At 44.3% G+C, this 16728-nt stretch overlaps 1 protein-coding gene and 1 long non-coding RNA gene across 2 annotated transcripts; one reads left to right on the plus strand and one right to left on the minus strand.

The window, feature by feature from the left end:
• Positions 1-2766: 2766 nt before the first annotated feature.
• VSTM5 (V-set and transmembrane domain containing 5) lies at positions 2767-9981 on the minus strand. Its single transcript, XM_063394499.1, has 4 exons — positions 9060-9981; positions 5744-6073; positions 5503-5643; positions 2767-3974 (listed from the first exon to the last, which is right to left on the minus strand). The coding sequence occupies exons 1-4, from the start codon at positions 9142-9144 to the stop codon at positions 3931-3933; spliced, it is 600 nt and encodes a 199-aa protein (XP_063250569.1). The 5' UTR covers positions 9145-9981; the 3' UTR covers positions 2767-3930.
• LOC134549083 (uncharacterized) lies at positions 8751-14503 on the plus strand. The gene is made up of 3 exons (XR_010079991.1): positions 8751-8888; positions 9992-10079; positions 12172-14503. It is a non-coding gene; the product is annotated as an uncharacterized LOC134549083 (long non-coding RNA).
• Positions 14504-16728: the final 2225 nt, after the last annotated feature.

A 16728-nucleotide genomic window follows, 5' to 3' on the forward strand; every position in this document is an offset into this window, starting at 1 on the left:
CGTGTCCTGCTCTGCTGGGGATGCCTGGCAGAGCTGAGACAGAACTAAGATAAGGTACCCTGCCAGGGAAGCCTGGCAGAGCTGAAAAAGGACTGAGATAATGAAGAATAAACAACCTTGGAAATGTGCACCGGCGTACTCAACTTGTCGTCTCTACCTCTGGTGTGAAACACTTAGGGCAAAGAGAAGCCTGAAAACCTTATTACCTCTGGGAACAGCAACCCAGAGGAAACTCCCAGGGAACAGCAACCTTGGGGGAACCCTTAGTACCTTGGGGAACAGCAACTCCAAGGAGAATCTCAGGGAATCAATAACCCTGAGATGTAGGAAATTGTAGCAGCAAGCTGCTGCTCAGCATGTGTCCAAAGCAGTTCCCGTACTTAGATTGGTGTTGGCCATTGGAGCATCTTGTTTCAGTTCCTGGGAGCACTTGCTTCTGTGTGACCAAACTAAGAAAGAGAAAGGGTTTTCCTTTCAGGTGCCCATGTGTTACCCAAGACAACTGATGAAAATTAAAAGCCCTAGTTGAAAATAGTCTCCTGATCTTGACACAGGGCTGAGCCCAATGTAACCCCCGTGATGGCAGGTCCTGTACTGCTGTGCCAGCAGACACTGTAGGATTCCAGACAGAGGGGCGGTGGTTCCTTGGTGAACAGTTCAGCCAACAGCCTGATGAATGTGTTCATGCATCCGACTCAATGAGGCTGTTCTGACTCCTGCCAGCGCAACGAATCTCTGATTAATAATTAGAAGATGAATCTATGAAACTTGAACATGTCTTTATACTTGATTGTTCTTAACCTAAATTGACAGGTCTGCATGTAGCGATAGCCTTTTCATCAAGTAAGTTCTTCGTTACCAAGTAATCAGATCACTGTGGAGCTATTACAATCTCATGGCTGCAGGACCTCTCTTGGAAAGGACACCTGCTGTGTTGCAGAAGGGCAAGCTCTGTGTGTTAGCATGAAAACACTTGTCAAAACTTCTAGGTCTAGCTGGAAAAAAGAAAAAAAAAATATATATAAAACAACAAAAAATCATTATTAGAGACCTGGAGAGTCTGTGTTTTGGTGTTGAATACACAGGGATTCCTAATTTTAATGGAAAACAGACTGATTAGACATCTTAACAGACAGTCTTGAAACTTGGTAGTGCATCTTTGATTATGAAATTATGACATTAGTGAATGATTAGGACCTTTTCAACTGATTGCCAAAACTTGGACATCTCTTTAATTCAAGTTTAAAAGTAAAATGCCTTAATCCCTTTGATCATCTAGAATGCTCTAAGTATTAAATTTTGCTACTGTTCTGCAGGGAATTTACAAGTATAGTAAGAATAGCTGTTAGTTTCTGAATTTTTACTGTAACAACCTTCCGTAAAACTTTAGATGCTGCAGGGTAGCAAGAAACTGCTAAAGTTTAGCCTCATGTTCTGTACCTTAAATATTGATGTTAATAATGCATATTGACAAACATAATTTTCAGGAAAATATGAGTATTTTTAAAGTAACGTTACCTGTGTAGATTAAGCATATTAAATTGTGGGTAAAATTTTTGGGTGAGAAATTGTCGATAAGGAAAGCTATATACAGGGTAACTGTACTGATGTTCTCACTGAATACTGTTCGAGTCCCTGCTGCTCATACGGGATGTTACTGCCTAAAAGTGAGATTGGCATCAGGTTCAATAGCCAAGGATGGTGCCTGAAGTTGCAGTGACTTCAGCCAAGCTGAAAGAGGCAGAGCAACTGTGCTAGTTGTAAACTTACTTTGTAGTAGTATGTTTGAAGCTGAAGAATTTTAAGTGTTCATTTCCTACTTTCATCCCAGCTTTCAAACATTGTGGTTTCAATGTGTGTGTGACCTCTGCAATCACAGCAATGCACTGGAATGGTCATTCATGCCTGGATACATTTCCTGACTTCCTCTGGCAATTGCAGTGTTCAGGTCAGTGTTAGCAGATAATAGTGTTTTACGTGTAAGCTGCACTTTTTGTATGTTCTAAATCTGGCAGAGCACCTGCTATATATTCAGCTCAGCCTAATACCTAGCTTCACATTCAAAGTGTTTTAATGCTTTTTTAAATTGCATTAAAAGTCTAAGATCCATTCAAAGTCTAAGATTTAGGGCTCAAAAAGAACCCCTAACAATGTTTTCCATATTCTGTAAGCATACTTTACCAAGTAATTCGTTTGGTGATTGAAACAGTTGCACTTACAGTTTTCCTGTTGTCAAAGCCTCGTTCATTCAAATTATGAACACATTTTATTATGAAAAAAAAAAGACACAAAATATGGGCAACATACATTTAAAGCAGAGAATTGGAATAAACTGTTACTTGTCCGTGCTGTATCAGATACTTATTTCATTTCTTACCTTTTTTGACCTGTTCCAGATGTAGGAAGGAGTAGACAGCTGAATCTGGTGCCTCAGTTTATGAGTGGGAGAGAGTCCCTTTGTACTACAAATGGCCAGCTCAGTATGGGATGGCTTAAAGGTATTGTGCACAGGGTGATTTGGCTTGCTTGGCACCTAACTGCATTGTTATGCAGGTGAGAACTTTCCTGAATGTTTTTCCAAATGGAGCCCATAGCACCTCTGCCCTTGAGCTTCCCAGTCCCTGACCAGAGGGAAAGCTCTGTCAGCCTGTCCTGTAAAAGATTTCTGCAAACAAGTGAGACAAAGTGTAAAACAATAAAAGGTAGTAGCAACAGTTTGACTCAAACAGCCACGTGGCAATCTACAGGTGCAGGACTAGGCCATGGTGTCTTCCAAGTTCAAAGTTTATTTCACACTGCAAAATACTCATTACAAAAGCAAAACAATGATTTGGAATTTGGTCAGTTTACTGCTTTCTCACTGACAAACAAATTTTATTCCACCCAACAGATCTACAGGTGGAGAATTGCAATACATGCAGTATGCAGGCTCAAGAAAACATTAGTTCGGTCAATTCATGTTTTCTTACAACATAGGGAAAGCAAAGGTAGCTTCTCAACAAGAGCAATTTTAGAACTGTATTTGTAGATACTATATTTCAAAGTAATGCTATTTTAACTTTTCTTTTCCGACAGATTCTTCATCACTGGGCTAAGTTTGCAAAGGACTTGACATCTTTTACAACAAAACTGCTTAGTACCATCCCACTGGTGTTGTGTGTCAGCATTTTATCTGACCCCTCTAATCTTTATAGCCAGTGTCCTCTTTAGTGCCTGCCTGCACTGTTCCTTGTACAACCACCTGCTCTAGTAATGTCATAAAATGTGTTTTAACATCCATCCTGGGGCAGTGTAAACAATGGGAAACGCAAGCGGGAGAACTTTGACCAGCTCAGCATTCTTTCAAAGTCAGTTTTGCCTCATGAAAAATTGCAGTCTTAAGAGCTTCAGGAAGTTCCTTACACCCAAAAGTAGCAGCATAGGTGCAATAAACAGGATTCAATGCTTGCAATTAATTTTTAATGTAATACTGTAATTAGATATTTTATTTATTATGTTGATGGATGCTAATGACCACTCTGTCTGTAATAGGAGACTTGCTGTATCCAAAATGCAGGTGTCCTTCAAGACCATGATAATTTCCTTTATGGGTTGATCTTAGAGGCTTGGTTGGTTGGTTGGATGGTTGGTTGGTTGGTAGGTTGGTTGTTTTTAAGAGTGGTAGAGGCTGTAGATTTTATTAGCTAGCCACAAAAATGTTCATGCTCAGCATGAAAGCATACTCTTTTATACTCTGACCTTGACTAGCAGAACCGAAAAACCTACCAGGTCAAAACAGCTCCATCAGACACTGCTGATTTAATTACTTTGCAAGTCAGGATATTTCTGCAGTAGTCTCAAACATTTTATCTTCTAGGTTTGTTCTTGCTTTCTTGGCCAATACTTTCTCCTGAGGTAGAATTGTTATTTTTATTATGAAACAGTCCTTGGCTAACACTCAATGGTTTCCAGTTCAATCTCTTCCGTCGTACTTGCTGTAAATAAAAGGATACTGTTATTGATTGGCAAATGGATTGGAAGACCAACATTCCAAAATAACTGTGCCAAGACATTTTAAACTTTTTAATATGACCTCACGCTTGCTCATCTAAAATTAGGTTTTAATTACATCTTTTTAAAATATTTAACTGCATAAAGAGGTTCTCACAGTCTTTAAAGTGACAACGATTTCTTCCAGTTCAAAGCTAAAGGCACTAAGAAAACGAAGTCCATGGGGCCTGTTCTTAAATCTCTCTTCATGACTTCTGAAAGGAGGGCTCTTCTGAGATAGAACTGGGGCAGAAATTAGGTCTCAGCATCAGACCATTTCCTAGATCACACAACAAGTTTCTAGACTGAACTCTGCTGTATGTTACATGAATATTTCTATTCAATTCAGCTTTGTGGGAAGATTGGCTTCAGCTGGAAGAAGAGGCTTTATCTAAACAAAATCCTGTATATTCTGGCATGATAGGTAAGTTTTCAGTAGCTACAGAAGCTAGTGAGTGGTGTACGCACCACAAAAACAGCAGCAGCCCTTAAGAGCTGTAGGTGAGCAACAGAAAGGAAGAGGCAGCTCAAACCAAGTTAATTTCTTCTTAAAAGAAGAAATTAGGTTTTGCAGAGTTGACTCAAACTCTGGGCCATGAGTCTTAGGATGCTTGAGTGTCTGTGTTGTCTAGTAAAATACTGATAGCTAGGCTGCTTGTTGTAATGTAACACTTATTATAGAAGAAATACGGACCTTTTACCTAGAGGGCAAGCAACCACGAGTGGATCTACACTTAAAAAGAAGGGAGGTAAGCATCTGAAATATTTTTAAGTGGTAAGGAAACCTCCCATTTCAAAGATGTGCCTAAGAGCTTGATCCTAGGCCCTTAATGTGCACCTTGTCTTTCTGCCTAGGCCAAATATCCCTGGCGGTGGCTTGGAAATTTCTTCTCTAATATGTCCCTTCAGTGTAGCCCTTGTGTTCCCCTGACTGCTTTTCATGACTGTTGTCTTTGGTGTCAGGTTTTGATATTACTCAGTGTTCACTGGAGTCTGCAACTGGATCAAAAGTGAACAGATGAAGAGGGTGTTTGAGAGGAGGAGATGCAATCTTCCACTGAGGATTGAACTGAGGTGGGGCCACTCCCAAAGGTCATTTGAATATTTTCCCCTAGGATACACCCTGCTGATGTGAACTATGAGAGAGTTGCTGATGCTCTTGACTTTGTCTCCTGCCCTTTGATGGGGGATTATTGCAGTCCTGGCCTTTTCTCCCCATGTGTTGCAATCAGCAATGTTGGGAAGTATTTTATTGTTTCTAATGTGAAACATATAAGTTAGATGTCCTGTGGATTGTTCTTCAACAGCTGTTATTCAGTTGCCTCAGCTAGTAAGGAGTAAGAAGAGGATACTCATTTGAGCCCTTCAGTCTTGTTTCTCAGTCACCCTGTTTAGCACCTTCATGGTACAAATTTTAGGCTCAAATTTCAGGCTTGAAGACCATATACTCTGACTACATTTTTAGAGAAGTACCTGTTAGTTTGTGTGTTGTCTTCTTCTGAAATAGATGCAGAGATTTATTACACAGCCACATGAAGCAGATTAGAATGGCAGATACTGCAGCAAGAAATGCAAAGAGAACTGCTACAAAATGCAAATCTTCATAGATAATCTCTGTAGGGAAAATGGAAAAAAAAATATTATTATAAAATTGATTACAAGCAGATTGATGCTTAAACACAGGTAAAGCCAAGAAGGCCTGTCTAGTTTGTACCGTAAACATTGACTACGATGGTGCCATAGGCATTGGTTCCATGCTCCTCCATTACAGTGACAAAATAGTAGCCAGCATCTCTCATGCCCACATTTCGAAGCTGTATAGAGCCATTTTCAAAAGTAGTCACTCTGTCCTTGTAGGCCGTGGATATGTTGACGTAATTCCCACTTCTCCACTCAACAATGCTGGTGGTGCCCCAGCTTGACACGTGCTTCCACTCAATGGTGGCCACGCCTCGGCAAGAGTATTCAACTGAGAGAAGGATGTTCTGTGCCACTGTTGCATTGATGTTGGGTTGTGGGACAACTAAAGACACTCCTCCGGGAGCTGAAAGACAAAGGAGAGTGATGAGTCTGGTGGTGATGCTGCACTAACTGTCCAGGGCAGGTTGGGACCTCTGGATCCTGGGGATTTATCCTACCTATCTCAGTGATCTGTTTTAAGAGAGGATAGATGATGCTTTTCAATATCTTTTGCTTTCTGCTTTCCGTAAAAGTAACGTACTTGAAGACTATATACACATTTATAATTTGTGATAGCAAAAATGCTTCCACCATAGAGGACACATGTGTTTCAATGTTTTTACACCCACATAGAAAGGGACTTTGGATAAGCATAACGTTTTCTGAAAACTCAGCAATGTTCTTTTGTTCATCAGTAACTGGCTTTCTTTAAAAATCCTGCATTTACATGGAAAGTTTAGTCACTACATTCAAGCTAGTCTATCATATTCATTAACTACCATCCCCCAAAAGCAAGAACTGTAGTAGGCATAAGTATGTGAAGTCTTGGCAAGGACTTTGTCGTGTTTTCAGGATGTGTAATCAACATTAGAAATATCAGCTTCTTAAAGGCGGCCAGCTAATAAAGCAGTGCAGATAAATCACATGTAACCAAAGGTACATAGTTTCCTGAGAAGCCAGGGACTTCAATGTTCCTGATGATATCTGGGCAAAAATGCACATCAAAGAATATTTAATTCTCACCTACTTCCTCCTGATGTGATTACAGAGCTGTTCATGACAATGTGAAACTGAACCAACGGCTTAGTTTAATGTGTAACTGCAATAATTTCTGCTTACATTTGGTGTTTCTGCATGAAGATTTGGATGAACACCAACATCAGAGTTTTAACTGGCATACATTTTTTCTTTTTATAAGTGGCTTGTTTGAAACCCTTGGCTAAAGACTGAAATCCTGTTATCTACCCACAAGAATCAAAGCAGACCAAAGGCAAGCTAAAGCACAGAATAAGGGTGAATGCTTTTTCCTGGTTTGGCGGGGAGCAGCTCACCTACTTTACTCCCTTACTGTGGGAACAGGCTGACTGCAAGAGCAAAACAAAAAAGAAATGCTGACCTGTAAATGTCTGTAACCCAGTGGGGGAGTGAGAATGAGACCCTCACCTACATTGTACAACTGCAAAGCAGGACACCTGGGGACAATCCTGGAGGTTCTGCAGAGTCTTCAGGGATAAGAATGATTAAGAAAGGCAAAGAAAAAATCTCCAAGGGAAAGAAAATATGTTTAAAAAATCTTAAAGTAAGAGCCCTCTGTGGCCAAAACGCCACAGCCACCACAAATGGAAAAGATGGGTGAATTACAACCTGACTTCACTGCATTTGGGATCTGTAGCAGAATTCACTAACTCTGCTGGTCAGTGTAAGGTAGGGGAGCTAAAGAAGCCAGTTCAATTCCCAGGCCCTCATGTATGCTACCAAATAGGATCTAGGCTTTTCCAAGATAACACTCCTGGGCTCCCCCCTTCATGAGCATCTTCATACTCATGCTGCTCAGTCCCCCTGCAGGAACGTCACGCGTTCCGGGCAGCTCAGCGCATCCCCAGCTGAGCTGTGATCTGCTGTTCAGCCTGTGTGCAGGAGAGACTAACCAGAGCTGTGAAAACGAGGTTTGTGCCAGCTACAGAAACAGAACAGCCGGGAACCTCTGGTAATCGCTGCAAATTGTTCCAATTGTTTTCTGGTCCATGTGTTTATTTAAAGGCCTTTCCCACTGTTTCTGACCAGACAGGAGCTGAGTATCTCCCCTCAGTGACCCTTTCATGTTTTTACAGAGGCTTTCTTTTGAATATGTGATTGCAAGGTAAATGTTAAAAAAAGAATTCAAATCTTTCCATTAAATGATTTGCAAACATGTTCTGTCCCTATCTGGCATGCAAAGCTAAAAAAAAGTAGTGCAGTATCTAACCATGCAAAAATGTTTTTGGTAGGCAGTGTGCCTAGATCACCTGAACCGGTCTAATCCAACAGAGCTGCACCAGGCTGGAGAGCAAACATCACACCCTCATTGCAGTGCCCTACACAAGATGACTGTGCTCTCCTGCTCGCAAAACCAGCCCCTTCACACCCAGTAAAACTCACAGCCAGGAGAAGAGCATACAGGGGCTGCTCAGAGCTCACTGAGTTTGCCATCCTGGCACGCTGCTCTACTCCAAAGTATTTGCCTGGCCAAGAGTCAAAGTGGGAAGTGTGGCTCTGCGTACCAGCCTGGCCGTGGCAAGCTGGGCCTGCAGTGTGCTGAGCAGTTAGTGGGAAAGAAACAGGCTGGCAGCGAGGGAACTCCACGCAGAAACTCTAAACTGGGGGGACAGCTCCCAAAGGGGCCTCTGAAACCCTGCGGACTCTCTCTCCACCCTTTGGTGTCCCGCTTGTGGTCACTTCTGTCGGTGGAGCGCCGTGACCAAACCAAACTCGCTGGCGGCACTGACACCTCGGTCCCCAGGCGAGGTGGGGTTGGCAGCAGCCTCCTTCGGGTCCCTCTGGCAGAGCACCCGACTGCTCTCTGCGTGTTGCCCCATCCTCACTCAGCTGGGTTGGAACCCACCTTCCCTCCTCACCGCCGCGTTTCCCAGCGTGACCCGACGCCCCTCGGGCTGTTTCCTAACCGGGGTTGTATCCGCCCCCCGCCTTGTCCCCTCAGTCGCTGGAAAAGCAGCGGGGGGACGGCGGCTGCTGGAGCCGCCCCTGCCGGGAGCGGGCGTGAGGCCGGGCCGTGGGGCTCCCCCCCCCGCGGCCGAGCTGTCCCGCTCGGCTCCCCCGCTCCCTCCGGGCAGCAGGAGCGGGGACGAGCCTCCCTGACCGTGTCCAGCCCTCAGAGAGCAGCGATGCCTGCCTGAGTCTCGGTATGTCCCGTCGCCATCCCCTCCCCAGCCGCTCCCGGTTGCGGACGGGCTGGCAGAGCGCTGGCCGCGGGCGGGGATCGGCGGGCGCGGGGCTGAGCTGAGGCGGCGAGGAGCAGGAGGAAAGGGCCGAGGGTGGGAGCGGGGGAGGCAGGGACGAAGTCGGACACTTACTCTGCAGAGCCCACCCGGCGGCCAGGCAGAGGGTGACGGTCCCCATGACGACGCCCCGGCTTCGACAGCCCCGCAGCGGTCTCATCAGCGGGAAGCCGATGCCCCAGGAGTTGCATTTAAGTGGCTGGGCCGGCCGGCGCGGCCCGACCCCGGGGGCTGCCTGCCCCAGGCCTCTCCCTCGCTGCTCTCCCTCCTCTTCCTCCCGCTCCCGCCGCGCTCCCCCGCAGCGGCCCCCGGCGCTCCCCCGCCTCACACCCCGCGGTCTCCGATCCGGGCTGGAGATGCAATTGGCTGAGGAAGGGAAGGCTCTGCCCGGCCGCCGGCCATCGCCCAGCCGGGGAATGAGCGCGATGGGCGGCCGCGGAGCCGCGCAGCCCTGCCCGGCCCTGCCGGTGCCCGGCCGGAGCCTGGAGCCGGGAGCCAAGCCCGGGATCGGGACACTTCGCGGAAGAGGCTGCTTTTAAGTGTGATTTGGCATCCGCAAGGGAAATTCCACTTCGGGGCGTTAAAACTGACTTTTTTGTGATGCTGCAGGTGAGACGGGGGTGAGGGGAGGGCTGGAGAGCAGCACCTCCGTTGCTCCCAGAGATCGTCTCAAATGACCACGCTGGAAAATGAACCTGATTCCCATCCCACTATAGCTGGCACATGCACTAGGTGCTCCTCTCTCCCTTCTGTTGCCGTCCAGAGGAGGTCCCCAGCAATCCTTGTACTTCTTTCGAAAGCACTGGACAGTGTGAGATAGTGGAAAACATGATCAGAAAACATGAGAGCGTCCCAATCCTGAAAATTCATCCCTGATGCATGCTCAGAGGCATCCTTGTATATGGCTACCAGAAGCCATATACACTCCCAGAAGACCTGCCCCTCTGACCAGGGAGAGTTACACACCAGATCAGCCTTTTTGCAGATTTCCCATTCTTTTTCCTCAGGTGCAAAAAATCTCCAGACCCACCAACTTCTGGTGCATCTCCTGAAGCGTCAGCAATGATACTCAGATGAAGGGGCAGGGAAAGAGAGGTCAGTGAGGATGTACTGCCCAAGTGTTTGATCCCATGTAGGTTTTGCAGCCTGCCCTGGTGCTGGGATTGCCTGGAGGTATGTTTGCACTCGATCTGCAGAAGCTGGCTATGGACTGCTTCCCTACTGTCTCATCTGTCTGAGCTGCTCCTGTGCTTTGCCAAATCCCCTCTGCTGCATCAGGCCAACATTGTGCCTGGGTGTCCCTGCTGGAAATGTAATTGCATGAAAAAGTGTGTAGTGCTTCCCCTGGGAGAGATTCTGTCAGATGAAGTTTCTTCCTGATCCTATCACTTTATGGCAGTTTTATTCCTCAGAGCATTAAAGAGGATCTCATGGTGATGTGACTTTCTGTAATTTTACTTATTTTATTTCTTTCAGCCTTTATTTAAGTTATTTTTGAGCTTATGGCCCAGTGAACTATTTTGGAAGCACAACTTATGAGCTACATTCTCATATAAAATTAATTGAACCCTGCATATTTTAAATGTATTAAACTGGTTTCACTGAGCAAATGTACTCTATTGGAAAGACAGGTATTAGTAATTAAATTGAAATATAGGCTTGGAGCTCCTCTCAAATTTTGGCAGTTTTGGCTACCATAGGTCAAATGTTCAGTCCTCTGATAAAAAGAAGTCCTGTGTTTGTGTTCAGCATCAATAATTAACAGCAAAGATCTTTTAAATTCCTTCTTTTTAAAGGGAAAATTATGAAATATCTAGAGGTTGGGGTTTTCAAAATAAAAACTGCACCTCAAGAAATACATATCACAAAGTGCTCAGCATTAAAAAAGTATTCAGTTGAGCTATTACAAACCATATTTATTTGAAAGCTGGCTGCTTCCTCTCTCCCTGAGAGCCCCTTGGAAGCAATGCTTCCTCCCTCTGTGCTGCAAACATTCCCTCTGCTAGGGTGGAGGTTTCTCTTAAGCAGAAATGCATTGGGGTGTGAAATGGTAGTGTTGGGTGAGAGCTGGGCAGGGTGGGGGCCCACTGGCAAGGCAAGGGAACAGCAGAGGGCAAGGGCAATTTTCAGGGCAGTTTTCTTGCCTGCAGCCCCATTAACAAGTGACTACAGAGAGAATCACTTGGCCTCAAGGAATCATAGAATCAGTTTGGCTGGAAGAGGTCATCAAGCCAACCATTAACCCAGCACTGCCAAGTCCACCACTAAACCATGCCCATAAGAACCACATCTACATGTCTTTTAAATACCTCCAGCCAGGTGACTCCACCACTTTCCTGGGAAGCCTGGTCAAGTGCTTGACAACCCTTTCAGAGAAACAATTTTTAGTAATGTCCTCTGGCATAACCTGAAGTCATTTCCTCTTGTACTTATGATGGCTGGATTATTGATTAGCAACCAGTCTAACTGAATTTAACCTTGATGTTTGACCCCTCTGAGTCCCTCCAGCACCTGCCTGCCTCCCAGCACCCCAAAGGCAATGGGGGGATGAGCTTCAGCATATATCACCTGCTGTTGGGCTGGAGTTTGAAGAGGATGCTGTGGACATCCTGTGCTTTAGTGCAAAGCTTCAGTGGGGGAACGGTTTCTGCCAGGTGTGAGTGAAGGGATGCACCCTGCCTGGATCTTCTGCAGGATTTGGTAGCTAGCTCAGGGTAACTTCACAGAAAAGCCAGATTGGAGTGTTATTCCTAATTTTACTTACCTTGGCATATTCATGATGTATTTTCCTATGAAAGTTTTTTATTAAAATCCTGTCCAACCACATTCAGATGAGGCTGATGATATGCCACTCCAGGCTGTAAGTTTTTCATCCATTAATGCCCCTCTTCTGGTTTTATTTTTCTCTGCTTGTCAATCAGCAGTTCTGAGAAACATAAATGTATCAAGTAATATAATACACACTGTAAAAAATTAGGCTGTCTTTGTTTAATTACAAAGTGGCCTTTAGCTACCAGGCTCTGGGAGTGACTTACAAGGTCTGTAAAAGATTTAGTTTGCCATCCTACCCTGCTGTAGGCATCTCCATATTTTACTGCTCCATGCTCAGTATTTTAAGTGTTCTCCCCCCTTCCCTTTGCTTATTTCCATTATTTAAAATGACTTTTTCCTTTCTTCTCCTTGCCAGATGTGAAAGAACAGTCTCTCAAGTTTGTCTGGAGGGCCTGATTTCTCTTTCTGGTGCCATTAATAATGGAACAAAACCACATTAACGATTGCAACAACAGCCAGATAGGAGCCAGAAAGCTCTTTTTGCTGTCTTAATATGCTGCATGAGTACATTGAAGTGCTTTATACAGAAGATTTGCTCTTTTTTTCTCACCCTTTTGTACTGATGTATTTTTTGGACTTGATAAAATGCTTGGCCTTGTCTTGTGCTGAAGAAAAGATAAAAATGACCAGAGTTAAATATGCAAAGAAATTACAGACCTGAGATAGCCCTTTAGAGGTAATTTCATCCTGCAAGAAACCATAGGAGAAAAATCAGTGAAGAAATGTTAACAGCGACTGCAGGACATTGCATCTGCCTGGTCAGACAGGCTGCAGAGAATGCTCACCATTGTTTTTGGTTGATGATGCAGTGAGCTGGCAAAAAGCTGGCAGAGAGCAGGAGAGAGCTGCAGGCTTCCAAACCAGCAAAGAAATCTGCACCTCGCACGGGAGTAGTCAGAAAATAAGTAACATTCTGGTGGCCCCCCCTCTTTCACATGAGGCTAGTCATCTGGGCTTAGCTTATCCTGGTCTTCAGGAAGTGAGAAGAACATTTGTTGTGAGGTCTTGGTGTGTAAAGACATGCCTTCCATTTACAGAAGATGAAAAAGGATTTTTCAGCATCTGAAGTAGAACCTGGTCAAATCTGCCTTTGCATGTCGGTGGTTTCTTTTTGCCTTTTATTTTTTCTGCAAAGGCACAGTACAAAAAGCCTCTTTCTTACCTCAAATCAATCAATAGCTATAAGAAGAAAGACAATGGGCAGTTCTGTCAGAATTCATCCACTTTTTAAGCTATCTAGACTGCCTAAATCTTCTTGTAGGTTTGGCCTGTGGGTTTGCAGGTTAGGGAAATAGAGGAAAAAAATCAAATGATGATGCAGAAATGTTTATCTGAGAATGCACAGATGCTTAGTAGAAGGGAGACATTTGGAAACAGTTTTATCAAATGGGAGGTGCTCAAAGCACACCTTTGAATGGGGGCGGCTGACATCAGCCCATTGGGTGCTGCTGTGGCAGTAAATATCTTCCGAGACAATACATCCTCCCCTCTATGTTCACAGAGAGTTGAATATCCCCATGTTCTTTCAATGGGAAACCAAAGCACAAAGTTGCTTTTTTCTAGGAAGTTTATATCAAAACAGAGAAAATAAATCCTCACTATCTTGAGTCTCTGAGGTGGTCTTTATCCTGCCTCTCTGAGCAACCTGTTCTAGTATTTCACCATCCTCACTGTAAAAATTTTGTTCTTTATATCTAATAGAATTTTAATCTCATCCAATTAAAAAACAAGTTGTCTTTTCCTTTCACTACACCTACTCCTTGGCCTTCCTCTCACTCTATCTTTACACAGCTGAGCAGTGTCCCTGTACTCTTCCCAGGATACCTGTTCCTGCTCTGCTGCCTGTGCATTTCCTTCTCGCTCTCTAGTTTCTCTAGCAGGTCTCGACTCAGCCGTGATGGTCTCGTGCCCTCCTTTCCTGATTTCTTATACTTGGGGATTGAGAGCTCTTATGCTCTATGAAAAATGTCCTTTAAGATCTCTCAGCTCTCTTCTGCTCCCTTGCCCCTGAGGGCAGTTTTCCACAGGGGTCCTATTGACTAACTCTTTGAAGGATTGGAGGTTATTTTTCCTAATTCAGGGTCCTGATTTTATTCTTTGCCTGACCTTTATCCCTCAGGATATGAACTCCACTAGTGCATTATCACTGCAACCCAGGCTGCCTCCAGTCTTGATGTTGCTGATTAACTTGTGTTGTAGTGGTAAAAATAAAGTAAAATAATAATGCAATTCCAATTAAATAAAAAAATTTATGTTCCACTTTGGACACCAGAAGTTCAGTCATTCCTTCAACCCTTCAGCTCACATCAATGTCCCAAGTTAGTGTCTATTGGTTAATGTTATATCATACAAAGAATAGATAAGAAGAGACTTTATCACAAGGAAGATTCATCTGACCATTTTCCAAATTTCTAGTTCAACTTTGCTGACCCACGGTATTTTTCACTGTTTTTCAGTATCAACATAAATATTCTCAATTGTAGAATTCAGCAAAGTGAATGGCACATCTATCCACTAAGTGAAGAATGAAAACAATCTCAAAAAGAGAAGGGACAAGTGCAAAAGGGTGTCTTCCCTTTTTTGCTTTTCCCCCCTTTTTTCCCCCTTGCTCCTCTCCATTGCTGTCCATTACCAGAATAGCACAAGCTTTTTTCAACTCAAATCTTGGGATGCTCCAGGTGCTCAAGCCTGTCTCACATCTCTGGTTTGATAACTGTCCTAAGATGCAGGATATGTACATTATATCTTAATCTGATATGTACAGATTGGGTGACAAGTAAAATTAAACATGAGTTATAATTACTAAAAGAAATAATTAAGCATGATTAAGTTGGTCTAGTTGAAATGGAATGTTTAAATATTCACACTTCAGTCTTAACTACGCTTTTTATGTGGATCACCTAAACAGCTCTCCAATTCATTTGGCCTAAATTTGGTGCAAAGTATTTACTTTGACCTGCCCTGTCAACACAGCTGTGTCCTCATGGCATCTGAACTGCCAAAACCAGAACTGGTTTTTTTCTACCACTGCTTAGGCTCACTATGGGTTTGCTGCAGCACTGAGCAGGGGCTAGCACAGGGTCTCTCTAGAGAGCCAGGCTCAATGATCCTCGCTGCATGCAACCTCCTTGTCTGTGCTGGTTCCTGTGCCTGGACACAGCACCTGCAAGGCAGCTGGGAATACAGAGCACTGAAGGAAATTGAATCCCCTCTGGCCCTGCAGAACAGCTGCTGAAGTATGTCAGGCATGTGGCCTTTCAAATAATGACTGTGATTGAGCAATGGTGGTATAATTATGGTGTCACCCGTGGAAACAAGTACAGGTAACTCAGGGCAGTCACAGCTCAGACCCCTGCACAGGCATAGTGGGTGGGTTCCCCCTGGAGCACCACACACAGACATCACAACACCAATTATAGCCTTGGCCTTATGCCCCACCTCAGTCTATGTGTGTGGAGGACTTCAAACTGCTCCCAATACATCAGAGATGGAAACTTGATTTTTCAGTGTAGGATGGGTAGGTGGCTGCTGGAGGAGGTCATGCAGCACCATCACCAAGATAAGGAGACTTTCTTCCCTCATCTTTGAACAGACCTCTTGGGTTCCAGGATACAGAGTCTGCTGATGGAGGATCCAGTGTAGATTCAGAAATCCAAATCACACTGTTCTTGACTTATTTTTCGGAGTTCAAAGGTGGCTCTGAGCAGTGTCAGCATTAAGAGAGACGTCACAGTGGTTACCTCAGTGGTACCTGATTGCTCATCTCCAGCAGGGCTGGGAGAAGTAAGGCACAAAAAAAGTTTCTGGCATTTGTCAGTCTGAACTCTGGGCTAGACATCAGATACCCTAGGGCTACACTGAATGGATTCCTCTTAAAACAGAGGGATAACTTTGAGAAAAGCTTCCACTTTCACTGTAACATTTTCAGTGATGGCAAATCCACCTCAGCCCTTACCAACTTGCTCCACTTAATGGATTTTACATTTTAAATGTTTAGCCACATTTATAGCCCTAATTTGTCTAGTTTTAACTTCCAGATGCTGAATGTTGTCATAAACTCTACCTATGAGGAAAAAAAAAGGAGACAAAAATAGCAGGAGCATGCTCTGGGTAAGATTGATCTTACCTAAATCTTGACATTGCAGTGCATACATTCCCTCAGACCTTGCTTTGAAGACAACACAGCCAACGGTTGGTTTTAGGCTGTGATGCACTTGATCTCTCTGTAGACACCTGCATTGGATTGTCCATGAGCCCACACTGACCTGCAGCTCATTTGACCAGCTGAGCACACGGTGTGGAGTGCTCCTCATTGCCCACCCAGTCACTGGTAAGTGCAGTTCCATAGCTGGGAATCAACCTCACAAGAGGTTCTGGTAGTGGGTGGTAATTTCCTGCTTGTAATTACATTTCAAACCTGCCAGTTGCTAATCTACCTAATGCATGCGGCATTGATTTTGTATGATTCTTCTTTGTTAATCAAATTTCAGTCTGATACCATCTCAGATGTTGCAAAGATGAACTGTAAAAATGTCAAAGAAAGGCAAGACAATAGAAGCCTCAGGGTATCTCACTTGATCTGGCCAGCCCAGGCAACAATAGAGTACTGCTGGATGCTGGTGTTTGCTGCTTTGTGTAGCAGCTGTCTAGGCTGAGGAGTTAATGAAAACTGAAACTGCATAGAGTCATTGTCATGGACACTTCTAAGGGTCAAAGGAGGTAAATCCACATGTGGAGAGGTAAACTGGGGCCCTCCAGTGCCCAAGTGAATTTTTTATAAAGGAGGGAAAGAAAAATAATGGAATACCGAACTGGAGGCTGTAACCCATGAACAGAATGGCTTCATGGCAGCTGGGTCATTATCCCCCCATGCTAGCAACACCTCAAGGACCTTGGGTCTGCTGGACTGGAA

Source organism: Prinia subflava, chromosome 3, assembly GCF_021018805.1.
Source record: "Prinia subflava isolate CZ2003 ecotype Zambia chromosome 3, Cam_Psub_1.2, whole genome shotgun sequence".
NCBI lineage: Eukaryota > Metazoa > Chordata > Aves > Passeriformes > Cisticolidae > Prinia > Prinia subflava.

What these genes read in the sequence shown, in the direction of transcription:
- VSTM5 (XM_063394499.1), bottom strand. Translation starts at nt 9,144, where the DNA reads ATGAGACCGCTGCGGGGCTGTCGAAGCCGGGGCGTCGTCATGGGGACC. An exon ending in CATCGTAGTCAATGTTTACG is followed by an intron (nt 5,644 to 5,743) that starts GTACAAACTAGA and finishes TTTTCCCTACAG; the next exon opens with AGATTATCTATGAAGATTTG. An exon ending in GACAACACACAAACTAACAG is followed by an intron (nt 3,975 to 5,502) that starts GTACTTCTCTAA and finishes TTTTATTTACAG; the next exon opens with CAAGTACGACGGAAGAGATT.